This window comes from Heloderma suspectum, chromosome 7 (genome assembly GCF_057233095.1).
Source record: "Heloderma suspectum isolate Gila_16-S chromosome 7, 16-S_ref, whole genome shotgun sequence".
In the NCBI taxonomy this organism is placed as follows: domain Eukaryota; kingdom Metazoa; phylum Chordata; class Lepidosauria; order Squamata; family Helodermatidae; genus Heloderma; species Heloderma suspectum.
Genome location: NC_139464.1, coordinates 43,758,493 through 43,776,834, shown reverse-complemented (window position 1 = coordinate 43,776,834; position 18,342 = coordinate 43,758,493). Strand labels below are relative to the sequence as shown.

At 46.0% G+C, this 18,342-nt stretch overlaps 1 protein-coding gene across 3 annotated transcripts in view; it reads left to right on the top strand.

The window, feature by feature from the left end:
• Nucleotides 1-938: 938 nt before the first annotated feature.
• The window catches only part of CBX7 (chromobox 7), a 34,595-nt gene continuing 17,191 nt past the window's right edge, over nt 939-18,342 (top strand). Inside the window, exons 1-5 of one of the 3 annotated variants that reach the window (XM_084809867.1) lie at nt 939-1,331; nt 3,594-3,637; nt 15,161-15,226; nt 15,938-16,004; nt 16,971-17,313. In XM_084809867.1, the coding sequence (XP_084665993.1) occupies nt 1,263-1,331; nt 3,594-3,637; nt 15,161-15,226; nt 15,938-16,004; nt 16,971-17,313 (589 nt within the window). In that variant the 5' untranslated portion in view covers nt 939-1,262. The remainder of the gene's footprint in view (nt 1,332-3,593; nt 3,638-15,160; nt 15,227-15,937; nt 16,005-16,970; nt 17,314-18,342) is intronic. The other 2 variants (XM_084809868.1, XM_084809866.1) reach the window with 2 other exon arrangements.

Genomic DNA, 18,342 nt, shown 5'->3' with positions numbered 1-18,342 from the left:
AGCCCCAAAATAGGTTCAGCACCTTGGATAGCTCCTTGAGAGTTCTGACTGAAGCCCAGCCAGCCCAGAATCAAAGCCCCACTGACATCGGAGGCACCAGCCTCACTTCTCTCTCTTGCATATGCCAAAACAAAATCCCCTTGCATACAGCGGCGACACCTGGGGAGGGGACAGAAGAGGCACAGGGCATTTCGGGAGAGGGAGGGAGAGCTTGTGGAAAGTACTTTTCCCTCAAGTAACCCCTGGGGTCCAGCAATGGGGTGGGGGCTCGCCCTCCTGTTTCCCCTCCAATGCCGCCTATGGGTTACATCCAGTGTTAGCCTAACTTCAGTCCCATTCATTTCAGCGTGTCTACTCTAAGTGGTAGGGCTAACACTGGCTACAGCCCTCTGCCTGTTGCAGCCGGATCCGTGCTTCCTCCAAAAAGGTACGGCCAATGAGGGCTTACTCCCAGGTAAATAAATGCATGCACAGAGCTGCAGTCGTGCAGCCTAACGTGCGCGCGCGCATGGCTCTGTGTGTGCGCGCGCGCGCGCGTTTTGATGCAGTTGTTCCAGGGCTAATCTCTGTTCCGCACCAACTGCGCGCATGATGGTGCGTGGACCATCAGGGTGGGAAGAAGGGGACGAGACCTTTCCCCCCATTTCCCCCTCGCATTGGCCACTGCTCTCCTCTCAAAAAAGGCCCCTACTTGTTCCCAAGCCAGCTCCTCTCTGGAGGAGGAAGGCAAGAGAAGCTCGCGCGCCGCCCCCCAGCACAGGGCCGGCCTCCGCTAGGCCGCGCGCCAAAGCAAGAGCGGCCGCGGAAGAGCGCCGAAGGAGGAGTCGGGGCTTCTCTCGCGCTCGAGCTGGTCGCTTGTGGGAGGAGCCCGCCGCCGCCGCCGCCGCTCAATCAGGGCTAGGGGCTGGAGCGCCGTCGGCGGCTTTGGTGCGCTCGGCGCCTCTTGACAGCAGGCGCTCGCGAGAAGGGGGCCGGGCGCTCGCGAGAAGGGGGGCGGGCGCTCGGGCTTTCTCTCTCTCTCGCGTCCGCGCGCGCGCGCCTGGGAAAATGTTGCGCAGGTTCTAACATGGAACGTCGGAGGCGGCGGCGCGATTGAGCGCGCGAGGGGGGTGTGAGTGAAGTCAGCGCGAGAGCTGCAGCAGCAGCAGCAGCAGCAGCAGCGTCGAGAGCCCGCGCAGTCGGACCCCGCAACTGGAGCTGCGACGAGCAGCCAGCCGCCTTCGCGTCCTCCTCCTCTCCTCCTCCTCTTCTTTCCTCTCTGTATGGAGCTTTCCGCTATTGGGGAGCAGGTGTTTGCGGTGGAGAGCATCAGAAAGAAGCGCATAAGGAAGGTGGGTTCTGTCTTCCTCGCCCCGCTCGCGTTTATTCTGCCGGACTGCAAGCGGAGTTTCGGTGGGGCGCGGGGAGAGAGACAAGCGGCTTTTATTTCCTTTTGTTGTTGTTGTTGTTGTTTTGCAAACCTTCTCTCGGGACCTTTAAGCAGAAGTCGCACCGTTTCCTCCTCCGCTGCCTTGCAAGGTACGCAGCGTTTGCTGTCAGCAACCGCGCATCGTCCGCTGCTGCCCCCAGCCCCGCGCACATGCCACGGCGCGAGGAGGGGGGCGTGGCGGAGCGCATCACCTTCCCGGCGGCAGGGGGCGGCAGTGAAGCCCGAGTCAATCTCGAGCCCTGGAAGGCAGCTGCGCGGCTGGCTGGCTGGCTGGCTGGCATGCTCCAAATCAAGCAGGGATAATGGTTGTTTACATTTTATCACGTGGTGGGACATTTTATCACGTGGTGGGACACTCCTTGGAGTGTGAACAAACGTGGCAACACACACCCCCGGCAATGCTGTGCCTGTCTACTTGGGAGTAAATGCTATTGGATTTAGTGGGACTTACTCCCAGGTAAGTGGCAAGGGTTGTCTGGGCTTGCAGCCTTAGCCTCACTTAGAGCTTTATTTGTAACCATAGTAAAGTGGAAGGGTACTCTCCTGCTAGGAGGGGCAAACAATCAAATGTGCCATTTAGGATGGGTGGATATCCAATTTTTAAAAGCCCATTCCCATCCATTTGAACAGTTTTCCCACATCCCATGTTTTCCAGCTCCTTAGTTATGTAGAGTGTAACATGTGGAAAAGGGGAACTTGGATTGCATTTCTTGGAAGTGGATGGTGAAGCCAAAAAGCATTATTGAAACTGGAGACGGATACTGGACAATCTGAGCGTTGTTACATAGTCTGACGCTGTTTTGTTTAACCTTTGTCAAGTTATTTAGGCCATTAGTTTTGAGCATCCAGTTGTCTGTATGCTTCATTTGCCTTCCAGGGGTGCCCTGTGTGTTTAACTTATCTGTTTCTTAGAGGCCAGCTAACCCATGGTTTGCAGTGGAAAATGTGACTAGTCATCTCTGTATGAAGGGCTTGTACTGCAATTTGGACATTGAGAGACCATGCACACACAGTTGACATTTTGGTGACGTACACTTTCTGTAAATGTAAAATCCTGTATCGGAGAGTTGGGAGGCGTTTAATTCTGATATTTATGAAGTTCCTCAAAGGTCTCCACTCGTTACAAGGCAGCCTTTTGATAGCATTTACAAGTTAAGCCCATCGATGCAGGAAACAGAGATAGCATCACACTTTCCATTTGTGATACCATGGTCAAGATGCAGCTCGTTCAAGGCTGGAGTCCTGTATCTCTTCCTAGGCTCTTGCATCTTCATAGCCCTGTTAGAGAGCCAACTAGATGTTATGCTTTGGAAACCACGTTTGCAGAGCCAAATAGTGGTAGTGTCACATAACATCAGCTCAAAGCTCTTATTTCGTAATGCTGCTGGTTTGGTGGAGTTTATTCCTTTGGCCTTCCTTACCCATCCATGTATGGTGGAAAATGAAACCATCACTTTGGGGCGGGCCTGCTGATCATGCCGTAGGGGCACATGACCTCCTGTATCAAATTGACAGCGGGGGGGGTGGTAGAAGGCTGGCATTCTGTATTGTGAGCCAATGGGAGTAGGCTGCGTGTGTGAGAGGTAAGGCTGGAGAACTTGCACCTCGTCGGGCAGCTGTCTGCACTTCCTTGGGTAGGTCTGCCTGCCACATTGGGAGCCATTCCTGCTCCATGTGCAGCCACCTGCTCCCCATCTAGTCATTTTTATAAGACTGCACCATACAGAAGAACAAATCTGACCAATCAGATAATAGTGTGCTGTGAGTAGGGAGCACGCATGATATTCCAAAGGTGCTTATAGGAGAGGGAATGAGACCAGGAAGGCAAACAACATCAAACAAGCCATGTCACCTAGCAGAAATATTCTTCAGAGTTTCTTGAAAAATGCATTCCTCTTTATCATGTGTTGGTTTGTCATCCTTGAGGTTCTTCGGGATCTCTGTACGTGCTCTTCAGTTGATTGTTCTAGAAGCATTTGGCAAAGGGTTATTGCATATGTCCATCTAGCAAACCTAGGGACGTAGCTCAGTGAGAAGTGCAAGGAAGTGGACAGGTTGGCGTGTTCACTGTGGCGCACATTCTGCTGACCTAGTTATTTCACCTTCTTTCTGTGGAGATTGGTTCAGTTGCTGATTTTGTTTCTCTTTCCTCCTTTTTCTATAGGGCAAAGTGGAATATCTGGTGAAATGGAAAGGATGGCCCCCCAAGTAAGTTTTGGGGTATATTTGCAAGCATGTGTTTGTGTTAATTATCCATCTTCCTTGTTGTTGTTTGTTTCTGTTGTCTCCAATCCCCCAATCCCAAAAGTAACACTGCTCTTTACTTATGCTTCCCCTTCCTTGTCCTATTAACTGACTTCTTAGGCTCTGATTTCTTAAATCTCTTCTTTAAATATTGGTCCTTAGAGTGTTGTGGAAAGTTACTAGGTCATGAGAAGATGGTTCTTTTCCTTCTGGAACCCTTAAGATATTTAAACATAAGTCTTAAAAGTTATAACTCAAGTAAACCCATGGAAATTGTTGCTGCAGCCTTCAGGATAGTGCAGATAAATAAGCTCATTGAGATTACTCCAGCAGAGTAACAGTAGAACAATAAAACACGAGCCCACAAATGTTCACTTGGTTTACTAACCAGGTCATCACCAATCCTCTCCCCCTCCCTTGAGTCCTGTGACATGCACAGAGGACTTGGAAGGGAGGCAGGGTCACCTTTCATGTGTGTGGCATATGGAGAAGATAATCAACAGCAGAAGTCTCTCGTGGTGCTCAGAAGGGACTCCTTAACTGATCAAAAACTGCAGTGGAAATGAGTCCACTGAGGTAGGAATCTGTGTGGCGCTCATCAGAGGGCTAGGTGCGCTCACTGTTGGCAAGCTGGTGAGTGGATTTGTTGATGCCTAACATAAACCTTCAATGTGGTATTGAAAGAGATTTCGTCATGGGATGCTCCCCCCCCCCACTACTTTGGATGAAACCGAATCAGCCACTCATTATTTCTTCCAAGAGCAAGTGGTTCTTAACTTCCAGTCAGGTATCTTATATTGCTTAAACAGCTGCAAGGTTGCTGCCTAGTGTTTATAGCTACTTAATGCCTCCCCAGAGGTAACTGCATCTCAATAGGGAGCAATTCTTCCCTGCTTCGGAGTGTGTAACAGCATGAAGGATTAATATAGCTGAAAAATCATTACTGTATATACTGCAAATGTAAAGAGAAAGTGCTTTTGGATATCTTCAGTCTTCTACTCCCATGGACTATATGGTCAATATAGCAATATCTTGCATGTTTAAATGCAAGGAGCTAGAAGAAGCAAAGTGCCAGTTAATATCAGATGTAGTGCCTGGTGCAGTTAGGTAATTTTAGACTCTGGGTTTACAGCCCCCCCACCCCCGATGTAATGTGTATTATTTCACCTATTACATTTTGAAGCAAGCCACCGCTGCTGTGTTTGGGGGAACTCCTGCTCATTCTGAGTGGGGCCCTCAGCTTATGCCAAAGTTCTGCCCTGGCAACACAATTCGATGTGGCCCAGTAGTTGTAGGCAAATGGTCTGCTAGGGTGTAACTGCCTGTATCTACCTTCCTGCTCACTCTGAGCCTTGGCTATGTGCATATACATACAACAGTCCTTTTTTCCCCCTCGAACAAGGAAAAGAGAGACATCCTGACTATACATTCTGTCATGATGGTGTTGTCAACTGTATCAGCTAAGCATTTCTTGTGGGATGGCTTCAGACTATGTTTTGGCTTGATTCACATCACGTTTAAGGGGAGTAGACTGCACTTGTTCATGATAGTCTTCCACTGTTTTTTTTTTTCAGAAGCATAGTGGCAGGCTATAAATTTTACCTAGCGGCAAGGAAGTACCTGCCATTCATTGCTGTCTTTTTTCCCTCGGCTTCCTCTCTTTTTTTCCTTGAGTTCCGTAGCGGAGCAACCCCTAAAATTAGGATATGATGAGGGTGCAGCTTTCTTGGGACTGGAAACAAGAAAAGGGTTTCTTAGACCCATCAAAATAAACCGGAAATCTTGCTAAAAACTGCCTGATTTTTTGTTTTGTTCTTAAGAACCTTCCCCCTGAATTACGAATGTGTGTGTTCTCCTCCCACCCTCTTGACTGCCATTCTTTTTTCTTTCTTTTTTCCCCAGTCAGTGGTTTGTGGACATTTTGCACACAACTAAAAATTTGCAGCATTGTTTATCTCTGCATCCTTGCATTCTCCCTGGTTCCTATTCCTCACTTCTCGATTTTGATTTCTGCTTGTTATCTGTGTGCATCTGCCTTACTTGCCAGTTATTCCACTTTCCCCACTATTGCTTGAAGAAAGAAGGCATGTGGTCATGGCTCAAGAGCTGTTTGGCCTCTTTTTCATCTTTCCTGCTCTTCTTCCTGCTCTCCCTCCCTCCCCTTCCATGTCATCTGTGTGCTTCTCCCAAAAACTGCCTGCACGCCCCACCCATCGGAGCTGGGAGCCATAGCTTTGAAGGGTTATGGCTCTGAGTCAGCTGTGAGCTTGTTTACAACATGGGCTTGAAGTGTGGGGGGGGGAAGGAGGAGATGGTCATGTGACTTGTATTTTCCAGAATGCGTGGTCTGCAGTTCTGCTGCAGTCTGGCCTTCTATGTCTGTGTGGTGTGTGTGTCTGCGTGTGGTGAACTGCACTGTTTTTCTATATGCAGTGTTTTCCCACTGCAGTCAAGCAAGACGCTGAACTGCAGAGGAAGAGGCAACACCCACAGGACATTATTTTTTTAAAAAAATCTCCCCTCCTACCTCCACTGTCACTGCTACCTTTCTCCAAGGAATCCTTAGCCTTCCTTTCATTTGCTGCTTAAACAGATGCCAAAATCCTCTGCGGCAGGAAGGTAGAAAACAAAACCACAATTTGCTCAAATTGCATTTTTCGGTTTGGTAACTTGAGGTTGTGGTTATTTCTACACTAGCCTGGAATGAAGAGAGTGGTGGCAGGGGGGTGGGTGGGAGGAGAGATCTTAAAAGGAGGAAAAGGTTGACTAATAATGGAAACTGAATAAGAATTAATGAAAATGTAGCTGGAGACATAGCTATTTATAACCTTGCCCTTCCCCTGAGAGCAGGATGTGAAAGACATCTTCTGAAGTAAATGTATCAACTTATTTAACATCACATTTCATTCTTCAAGCCTCAAGGCAGGTAAAAATACTTTCCTGCTGCATTTTTCCTCGAGGAAGGCATGTGAAGCAAATCACTGTTCTTTTCCATTTCACATTGCAGAGGAAACCTGAGGCTGAGCAATTTATTTATTCTATAATATTTATATTCCACCTTCCAGTTTGGCAAAAAATTAACAAGGAGAGGCAGTAGCTTGCCTCAGGTTGCCCACTGAATCCATTCCCAAGTTGGGATTTGAACCTAGACCTGTGAAGGTCCAGTTCCCTGGTTCCCGATCGATGCTGTTCCATATGTGAATCTTGTCATCCCTCCATTTAAGGTATTATCAAAGTTCATTTATTACGAAGAGTTTTGTATCATTGCTGCAGAAAGATCATATCATCATAATTATTTGTTTATTTTGGAAAAGTTTACAAGGAGATTTCATCAGTTATAAATGCAGAATCCAGAATGTGGGAACCCACATTCCCAAAGGCTACCATATCCTCTCCTCTTGCAATCATAATGTCTACATCCTTCACACAACGCACTAACCCACAGTCAGTTGTTGAGCATGGGTTGTTGTTGAACTGTGGCTTAGCATGTTGTCCGAAGCCAGGACATTTGCCGCAGGGTGGCTTGTTAACCATGCAGTGTGGCTTGTTAACCACCCTGAACAACCCAACAACAAACCATGAGATTCTCAAGGTGGCTTGTTGGAGAAAAATTAGCCACACTGCATGGTTAACAAGCCACCCTGGAGAACATGTACTGGATTCAGACAACACGCTAACCCACGGTTCAACCACTACCCACACTCAACCACTGAGTATGGGTCAGTGTGTTGTGTGAACCCAGCCATTGTGTGCTACATCCACCCCCCTCCCCATTCCTCCGGTGGAGCTGTTGCTTCTGTCCCCCCGCCCCCCCAGCCATTTTAGCAGCTATTAACACGTTCCTCCCGTTTTACCTTTTTACACATTGGGCCAGTTCGCACGATCAAACAAGCCACCATAGCTTAAATAAGCCACAGCAGCTTGTTTAAATCAGCAGTGCATGCCAGGCACCATTAGCCTAATTACTCACTTGGGCACAGCTTGTCGTGTTGTCCAAACTCCGGTGGCATGGCTTGTTTGAGGGGGAAACACCCCTCAAAAAACCCAACAACAGGCCATGAGTGCCACCAATTTAAACAAGCCACCTTGGCTTGTTTTGATTGTGTGAACCAGATCATCTTCTTGTATCATTTAGAAGAAATCAAACTTGTAGCATAAACAGCAGCTCATCCCCTGTATTGTTTTCCAGATAGCCTTTTGCTACTTTTTATTACTTAGGATTCTATTTTATTTATTTGAAGTATTTTTATGCCTTTCCTCAGCCAAAAAGGCTCCCAGAACAACAGTTTATGTATCATCAGTTAAACGAGACAGCTACACCTCTGTAATGTGTATTTTTTTAAAAGCCAGCTTCTTCAGCTTGACACCGTCAACCTCTGTTAGCATTACTGTACATTTTAAAACAAATTCTTATGGGCCAATAGTACTATTAAAATAAGGTATTGTAGAAATTATCCCTAATTGGGACATTTAAAACATCTGATGTAGTCACTTTACAAATATAATTCTAGTCCCTTTGTGATAATTCAATTCGCAAATCACTTTCCATTTCTCCTATATTGATCATCCTAGAGTATACTCTTTTCATCAAGATACTGCAACTTTTTGATACAATCCAGTGGTGTACGTATATAATCCCACTTTTCCTATCAGCAACCCTGTGGTATGGTGGAAACCATGGAGTCTGAGTTCATTCAGTAGTGGGATGGATGAGGGAGAAAATGCTGACCCCAAACTAGTGTGCGGTGCCTTCAGCCCCCCAGAACCCCTGTTCCCCCAAAAAGGGGCGGGGAGAAAAACAAATGAGCAACTTATAAAACAAGAACAAAGGGGAGGGGGGAAGGAAGCAAAACAAGCCTTCAAATTAATACCTGATTTAAAATAAGTAACTTAAATAAGAGTTAAAATAAGTCATGCTGGCTGGGGAATGCTGGAAGTTGTAGGACTTTTTTCTGCCTAACACGCATAAGAGTGTGCCCTAAAACAATAAAATGGAAGGAAGGGAGTCCAATGATTATGCGGTCCACAAAGGTAGGTGATTTCTCAAAACCTGTCTCAAGTGGTGCAGTCCAGGGCTCTAGGTAGCTGGACTAGGCTTCAGTTATTGGCAGTTGGTGATGGGCCTGCTTCTGACCGGAAACTGGTTGAAAAGCAGGCTGCTGCTGCTGCTGTCTTTCCTGCTTTTTTCCCTCAGCCTTCTCATGACTTCACTTTTCTGCCTCTGTCTCTTTACAGTTCCTTCTTCAAAACCTTCCTTTAGAAATCTCCATCTCTTTCTCTACCTCCCCCTTTTCTCTTCTAACCTATGCATGTTTAGGCAGAAACAAGTCCTACAACTCCCAGCATTCCCCAGCCAGCACTGCTTGCTGGGGAATGCTGGGAGTTGTAGGAGTTCTTTCTCTCTAAACATGCATAGGATTGCACCCTAAATCTTTCGCCACTCAGAAGATTGCTACTGTGGCTCCTCAGGGTTGATTTGCTGTCATTCCACCAGAGGGCTACACTGCAGAGGGTTATCTTCTTCTAAATTGATAAAAGAAAGTGTTTGTATGTCCTTGATGGACTTGACAACTGTACATCCAATTGTTATGAAGCTTTTAGGATTTGTTGTACCTCTGTCTGGGATGGTTTTAGGCATACTAAAAATTTCAGCCACCATCTTGAAACAAAATGGTGTCCAATCAAAATTTTTAAAGATTTACTGCTTCAATGGAAGTGTTTATTTGTCCTCCAAGACTGTGAAACCTAAGACACCAGAAGCTCCATGACCATAAAACCTAGACGCCTGAAATGTGGCATGCAGACTAAGGGGACCTTATGGGTTATTTTTTTAAAATGCATTAATTATAATAAATTTAAATATGTCTGTGTGGTTGAAACCTGCAGCACCATATTCAGTCACTACATGGCAGAAATTTTAAACCAGGAGATAATTTTGCAGTTCATACAGTTTGAAGCCAGGAAAAATAATCTGAGGGAAAGAGTTATATGGCTGTCCCCTCCCCTCTTCTGCTGGGCAGTCCTGCCCCCGACCCCGCTCTCAAGGGGCTGTGGTGGTCACCATAGCAGGGGCTGTGCCTAGGAGCCAGGGCAGGCATAAAGTGTCCAACTCTGGTACCTGCATAAATTTGAAGGCTTCACTGTATCAAACTCAGGGCTGTTCCAGCCCATGCAAAACCAGGTCCATGTGCTAGTTACATGTAGATTCAAACCCTGATAAGGCATTGATAAGATATGGGATATTGACTTTGTATTTTATCCCCTCAACTCCTTGGCAGTGCAATCCTATGCTTGTTTACTTAAGAAGTTGTTGGATAATAGGGACAATTCTGCATGCTTTCAGACACTAGGGGGAGATAGAGAACACATTGTATTCGACAGCAGTGTTGTTCATCTGCTGTTGTTGTCCTGAAATTTGATTGGTTCCATTCTCTTACACCCTCCCTTACTTACACTCACGCAATACTAAATGCTGTGTTACTACACTTTCTTTGTAGAAGGCAACTCTGCTGTAAGTCATACCAGATTTTCCCACAGAAGTAAGTCCCACTGTGTTCAGTGGTCCTTACTCCCCAGTAAGTGTGTTTAGGATTGCATCCTAAATGTCAAAGACCCATTTTCAAGTAAATAGATCCTAGTTTAGCATCTTCCTAGCACTGAACAAAGCATTCATTCTTTAAGGAGGATTTTTGACTATGCTTTCGAGAATCATCCTAGAGGAGGGCGGTGGAAATGGAGTGCTTCAGGTGAAAAGTGGCATTTATTAAGTGGCGCTAATTCTGCTCTTCAGCCAAGAAGGCTCTCAGCGAGACTTAGAAAGATAAGGAATAAGACAGTCCCTGCCTACAGGCGTACAGTCTAAAAGACACAACACAAAAGGAAAGGGGATTGGGAGGGAGGAGGAAAAAAGCACATTTCTGCACTAGATTCTTAGTTGCAAAGCTCAGCAGGTCATTAGTTTGATTTCAATAGATCCCACTAGTCCACCACCACAAAAAAGCACCGGCAATTGGCACAGAATACAGTAAAACTTCCAAAGGGGTATATGGTGTACATTTTTGTGGACTAGAGTCCACTTCAACAGAAGTGTTAATATATGAATGTATAGGTACAGAGGGAAAAAAATTGCAAACATGTATTGTTTGTTTATTGTAGGATTTATAAACTGCTCTACTCAGAGTGGTGTACAACAAACTAAAACACAAAATGTTACAATAAAAGCAAATAGATTAATGAAACAGTGGCTTGAATTTACTCATCAGTCAGGAAATGCTAGTCTGAAAAGAAAAGTATTCAGCAAACAAAACAAAGTTTTGTAGGTGCATGCCTGATCTTAGTTGGAAGGGCATTCCACAGGGTTGGAGCTGTGGGTCTCTGACCCATGTGGGACCACCAGGAATGTCTCTTCAGAAGACTTTGGGTTCCAAAGACACACAAGCGGACTTCTGCTCCCGCAACAAGACTTCCCCTTCCTGTCGTCCCCTCTGTGTCCTTCATTCCCCCAAATCCACTCCAGAAGATCCCCCAACCCTGCAGAGCAGACTTCGGGTGAGGGGAGGGGAGTCCATTCCACCAGTGGTGTCCATTGGATAATAGCCCAGTGGGGTCAAATGACAATGAAATGCAAAAAGTACAGTCTGACAATTCATTGAAGTAACAAGTCATAACAGCAGTAGTTGGTGATAATGCTGTTCTCCTGGCATTGCTAAGTTAATTCACACCTCTAATGGGACAGGTCCTTATTCCTGTCCAAACATATAGAATCAAATCTCTTGATAAGTCCAAATTCAGCTGTTTCAGTGAGTAGTGGGAGGTTACCTACTGTTGTTAACTGAATAAATAGATGCTTTTCAATCAGTCAATTAAACCTTTCCTGGAACTACTTAAGACTTATGTGCCCTAAGGGAAGGCAGCAAGGAGGATGCCCAAGCCAGGGAGCTCCTGAAGAGACCTTCAGCCAGCCTGAAAGAACTCTGTTCTCTCTCTTTTTTTTTGATAACATTTATTTGCTTTTTATCGTTTAAAATTGTAAACTGTCTTGTGGGAGCCTTTGCAGCAAGGCGGGACATAAATGCATCAAATAAATAAATAATAAAACACATCGCACAATAATCTTAAAAGAAAAGAAAAAAAGCCGCACCCTTTCAGTTTTAGATGATGCACACAGGTATTGCACCAGACATCATCTTGGAAGAGGCATGCCACCATCTCTTTCTCACAGGAGGGATGCTTCTTCTAAGGTGGCATCTGCCATCTCCAGCTCTTATAAATTTGAACAAAGATTTATGGGCTAGTTCTATTTTTATTTGTTACAGAATTCAGTTTCTCTTGGCACAGAATATTGATTTTTAAAGCACTGTGTATGCTACATTTTACACAGTGTATATTCAGTTCTGGTTATAGAAATTATGTTTTATGCAGAAATTAGCAATTAGTCTTCATTTTATAGCCAGGACTGTGTATATACAGTGCTTAAGAAGATCCAAATTCTGTGCCAAGAGAAGCTGAATTTTGTAACAAACATAAATTGGAGCAAAGAATCTTCTGGCATGGCATAGCTTATGCCAGGGGCAGGCAACCCAGTGCCCTCCACATGTTTTGGGCTACAATGCCCATAAATGCTGATATTGGCTATGCTGGCTGGGGCTCATGGGGGTTGTAGTCCAAAAAATCTGGAAGGTGCTAGTTTGCCTTCACCTGGCTTATGCCATAATAAATCTGTTAGTCTTTAAGGTACGACAAGATTCTTTGTTTTTTGCTTCAACAGACTAACATGGCTACCCCTCTAGAAAAGGGGCATGTTTCTTATTTTATTGCTGCTTCTATTCGTGGGGAAGAACTAAGAGTTGCATAGGGCACTTAAGCCCTGCCCCGCCCCAGCCAGCCTCTAAGCACCAGAACTCTTGCAGAGACCAGCCCACTGACGCCTACTGTGACTTCAAGAAACGTTGCTGCATGTTTAAATCAGGGGTGAGCAGACTTTGGGCTTACAGGATCTACTTTGTTTTTTGCTAGATCCCAAGATCCAAAAATAGTAGCTTGGAGCCAGACGTACAGTTAGAATTAAGGAACTGGGGACTTCTGAGCACATAATCAGCGTAGGAATTTAAACTGAGCTCACAGTTCTTTCACTCACAAACCCACTCCTCCTTTCCCCTCCATAATTCTTCATTTCAGTGTCCTAATTTGGGATGGAGGACCTTCTTATTATGTCGCTATGGGACAGATAAAAAAGGAAGAAGAAACCCTTGTCAATCTACTGCAGATCACCCAGAAATCTACCAGGAGATGCTGTTCTATCTTCTGTACTCCTCCACTTTAATTTTATTTTGGGAACATTGAGGACTAGAAAGTTGTGTCAGGTTGTTTTTTCTGCATTCCTTTTAGGAAACTGAAGATGCTGAATTCTTTACCCAACACTAAATTAAAGTACCCACAGCCCTCCTTATGGCATGGAACTAACTATCATTTCACTCTGTCCTGTGAAGAGTTAATCAGTGTGGAAGCTTACATACTCTTGCAACCACAAAAAATAACATTTTGTTTAGCTTGTGAGTGTCACTGGAAATATTTGAAACAAATCAGTACGCAGATGACATCCAGCTCTCTTTTGCCCTCACCAAATCCTGAGGAGATAGTAGAAGCCCTAAACCTGGAGAGCAGAACCTGTGGCACTCCAGATGTTGAACTTCAACTCCTTGGCCATTCGGCCATGTTGAGAGTTGGCATCTAACAACATGTGGAAGGGCCAAATTCCCCATCTCTGTCCTATTTATTTACTACCCCTTTTAGATCATCCAGTAACTAAAGTTATCTGGGAAGTGTACAAGTAAACTAAAGATATAAAACAATAAGCAATGATAAAAACAGCACATAATAAAACCAAAGTAAAACCAGCAGCAAAACAAAACAGTGCAAAGATCTAAAGGCACTAAAAGCAGATCTCAGAATGCCAGGAGAATAAAAAGATCTTCAGCTATATACCCAGAATACCATAACATAGGCACCAGCTGAGCCTTTCTGGGGAGGGTATTACTCAGACGGGGCACCACCACTGAAAAGGCCCTCTCTCTTGTAGCCACTGTCTTGCCCCATTTGGCAGCGCTCCAACAATGTGATGAACTGGATGGGCATAAACAAATAAGCTTAATTCTCACAAGGTGGGGGTGCAGTTAGTTGGCAAAATGGCTGATCTGGGAGTAGGTATATTTGTTGCTTGAGGTTGTACTCCCTCTTAAGACTTAAGCTCACAGTTTGGGACTGGTTTTTGATATGGTGCTGATTCTGGATGTCCAGGTTGTGGGCAGTATTCAACTGTGTCATTCCGTTAGCGTAGATGACGTTGTGCTAGCAGAAACTGGTTCTGAACTATACACAAGACAAGAATCCAACTAAAGTTACATTTGACCAAGCATGGTTGTGCAAGCAGTTTTGCATAACTCTTGTGCATTCACGTTGTGCATTCCTGTTGTGCAATGCGTTGTGCATTCCCGTTGCGCAATGTATTGTGCAGCTGGTTACGCAACTGTTTTCACCCATTGTGCAACGCGCTGTAACCAGGTCTGCAACTGCTTTGCACCCTTTGTGCAACTGGTTGCGCATTCCAGTTGTGTAACCAGTTGCGCACCTGGTTGCACAACCATCATGGGCAGCCATTTGCGCAATGAAAAGATTCAATGGAGCTCCGCTAGCACTATTTGAGTTTGCGGAATGTCACCATTGGATACGCCAACTGCACCCTTTCCTAGACAAGGTTTTTGCCACGGTTACTGATGCTCTGGTGGCATCCAGACAAGCATACATTAACATGCTATACGTGGAGCTGCCTTTAAAGAGTGTTTGGAAACATCAACTGGCCCAGAATGTGGTTTGCAAGGGCATTGATAAGGGTGAGCCACTTGGAGCATATAACTCCAATTTTCACATCATCTGTATGGGCTTATACTTGTCTTTCAAGCACAATACAGTCTGCTGGCTTTGACCTCTGTACAGCCCTGAACAACCTGGGACCAGGATATCTCAAGGATGGCCTTCTCACATATGTTCTTACTTCGACACTTCGGTCATCTTCAGATGCCCTTCACCATGTCCCTTTGCCTTCTGAAATATGGTGGGTGGGTAGCCATATTGTATAGGCCTTTTCTAAAGTCCAAGGGGTGGGCAACCTTTTTCTGTTGAGGGCCACATTCCTTCACGGGTAATCTGTCGGGTGGTGCATGTCGGCGATGAGTAGGGCGATGTACAAGGCTAGAGCCAGAAGTGGGACAGTCACCCCCTTTCTCTCTCTCCCTCTTCCTTTCCATCCAGTGGGCTGCCAGGGAAGGGACAGATCACGCTTGCTAGATGTCTGAACTGATTGTATAATGAAATTAGGCCAAGACCCATCCACCCCTGCTATAGTGGCACCAAGGTTATGGAACTCTCAGCCAAGGAAGGTCTACTTTATCAGAAACATTTTGATTATTTTCTCTTAACGTTTTCTGTTAGATACAGCACATGGGAGCCAGAGGAACACATTCTTGACCCTCGCCTGGTGATGGCTTATGAAGAGAAGTAAGAATGTTTCCTCTTTCTTATGGGAAGGTTAAACCAAGGTATCCTGCATCTCCATCCCAGAAGTCTAGTAGGGCCATATTGAAACAAGGGTTTCTCCAATCTTGCTAAGGGCAGGCAAGCAGAACTAATAATTAGGCTATGTACTCTGTAGAGCAGGCACACAGCTGAATCATATTCCTGGCTGCCTGGAAACTTTAAAACCTGAACTACATATGACTAGGGAGATGCATGGGTGCTACAAACCTATGTGTTATTTTAATCCATGCATTGCTGGGTAGATACAAGGATAGATGTTGGTCAGTGGCATCCAGTTATTGCCTTGTAGCATAGTTTGGGACTACAATATCTGTATCTTGCCTAGCATGATGGAAATGACCATTCACTATGCACTGTACTGACCCTTTTTTGGGGGAAAGGGCTTTGAGCTCTACTGAAGTTGTCAGCAAGGGATACCTATAGTAGGTTTTGTGTGCGTTGTTTATATAGTAGGTAGATATCACTTCAGTCTAGATTAGGTTGTGTGGAAAAAGAATAGCTCTAGCTACCAGCCCAAGTCGCATGAAAACCTGTTCACCATGACTGGTATTCACGCAAGCATCAACTCTGTGATATGCCTAAGTAATGTGGATGAACAAGTGTACAAAAGACCTTGTTGGTATTTGTGCTGTGTTAACAAATGAAATTGCTGGGTATCTTCTGTCTCCTCAGGGAAGAGAGAGAGCGTGCTTCGGGTTACAGGAAGAGAGGTCCCAAACCCAAGCGCCTGCTGCTGCAGGTAACATCCCAACTCTGCTGAATAATGCAGCCTGTTGCTAAGCTCCACTATTGCTCTAGTGCAACCTCTCCCAAGCTTGGGTCCCCTGGATGTTGCTGGATTACAATTCCCATCACCCTGGCCAGCACAGTCAATTATCAGGGACGATGGGAGCTATAGTCCATCAATATCTGGGGGACCAAAGTTGGAAAAGGGTGCTCTAGTAACATGCACACATTTTAAAGGCAAAGTTAAAGTCTTCAGAACTGCAGCTTAGCTTACTCTTTTTGCTAGAAAAGATGCCTCACCCACAGTTGTACATTCAGACGAGGGCTTAAATATTCTGTTCATGTCAGACATTCCCCATTGTAAATTTTGCTCTCATGCAAATAAATCTTCGTACTCTTATACTGAGCTGTAAAGCCTATCAAGCTAGTCCTTAGAGTAACCTTCCCCAAGAGGATGCCCTCCAGATGTGTTGGACTATAACTCCCATCATCAGCCAGCAGCCAGATTGCAGTTCTTGCTGGGGGTGATGGGAGTTGTAGTCCAGCACATCTGGAGGGTGCTGGGTTGGGGGAGGCTGCCTTAGAGCAGGGGTGTTGCACTTCTTTCAGCCTGAGGGCTGAATTCCATGTCGGAGAACATTTGAGGGCTGCATTCCAGTGATGGCTGCGGCTGAAAATACCAGCATATGTTAGCTAAAAGCTCTTCGTGCCAGTCACTAAGCCTCGAGGCATTTCAACCTTTTAGAATGAGGAAAAAATAGCACAGAAGCTGGGAAGCCACCAAGCAATAAGGGCGAAGGGGGCATGGCCATCTGGAGAGCACTGAAGGGCCTGGATTTGGCCCCCCAGGCAGGTGAGCTGGATTTGGCCCCCAGGCCTAGGATCCTACACCCTCCACCTCAAAGGGTGTCACGATCTAGGAGTGTCTACAGGCGAGTCATGAAATGGGGAAGCTGAGACTGTTACTCTCTTTTGGCAGAGGCTGTATAGCATGGACCTGAGGAGCGCACACAAAGGGAAAGAGAAGCTCTGCTTTTCTTTGTCCCGGAGGTTTGGAGGAGGAGGAAACGGCCTGGCAGGGACCAAGGGAGGGCCGACGGAGCTGCCCGAGAAGAGTGGGGGAGCAGTGCTGCCTTTCCCTCTTCGGAAGCAAAGCAAGAACAAAAAGTACTTGCGCCTTTCACGGAAGAAGTTCACCCGCATGTCAAGCCTGGAGAATCGGAATCGCCGCCGGGAGTTCTTCCTGAAGGAGCCTGTGGCACTGGAGGACAGGCAGACCCCCAGCAACTGGGATGATGCTACGCAGCCTGCCAGCAAAGAGGGTAAGGCCTGAGAACATCTCCAACTATGCCATGCGCATCTCATCTCACTTGCTGGGTGTTTCAGTTTCCCTCCTTAGCTGCCGCACTCTGAGTAGAGCTGTTCACACAACACACTAACCCACGCTCAGTGGTTGAGTGTGGGTTGTTTTGAACCATGGGTTGTTTGTTGAACCGTGGGTTATGTTGTCTGAACACAGCCAGGGTGGCTTGTTAACCATGCAGTGTGGCTTATTTTCTTGAACAAGCCACCTTGAGAACCCATGGTTTGTTGTTGGCTTGTTCAGGGTGGTTAACAGGCCACGCTGCATGGTTAACAAGCCACCCTGGCTATGTTCAGACAACACGCTAACCCACAGTTCAACAAACAACCCATGGTTCAAAACAATCCACACTCAACCACTGAGTGTGGGTTAGCATCTTGTGTGAACAGCCCCAGTATGTATTGGGACTGACTCTTTAGTTGTCACTGGAACCCCCCACCCCCCCGAAATCGCCTTCTGCAGGCTGATCTAAAGGGGTAAGTCCAGATTTACTGTTGTGTGGGCCATAGACGCTCTGCATCTGAGCACCCATCAGCTGCAATCCACATGTTCAGGAGCTGATCCCAATGCCAGTGGCTTGCTAGTCCAGATGGGCTAGCAGCATCTGTACAGGCAGCACTGATGCTGCTGAACCGCCAAACAACAGTAGTAGCTCAGATTTGCCGCAGTTGGAAGCACCTCTTCCTCCAGGCATTTCAGGTTGTGCTTCTACCTTGGTGATCTTCAAGGGACCTTATCAAGAGCTCAGCTATGCTTCTTCCCTGGATTCTTTCTGTCGGTGACTATTGCAGCAGAATAAACACTTATGAAAACTAAAGTTGATGGTGCAGTGGCCCCTGTTCCGCCCAATTGGAGTTCTCTGGTGTATCTACACTACAGATGTAAACTAGTTTTAAGAGTTATTCCATCTCTCCAGAAAACCCTAGAAATTATAGTTCAGGGTGATCGTGCAACTAGGGATATCGAACAGAATTGTCTTCACCAGCTT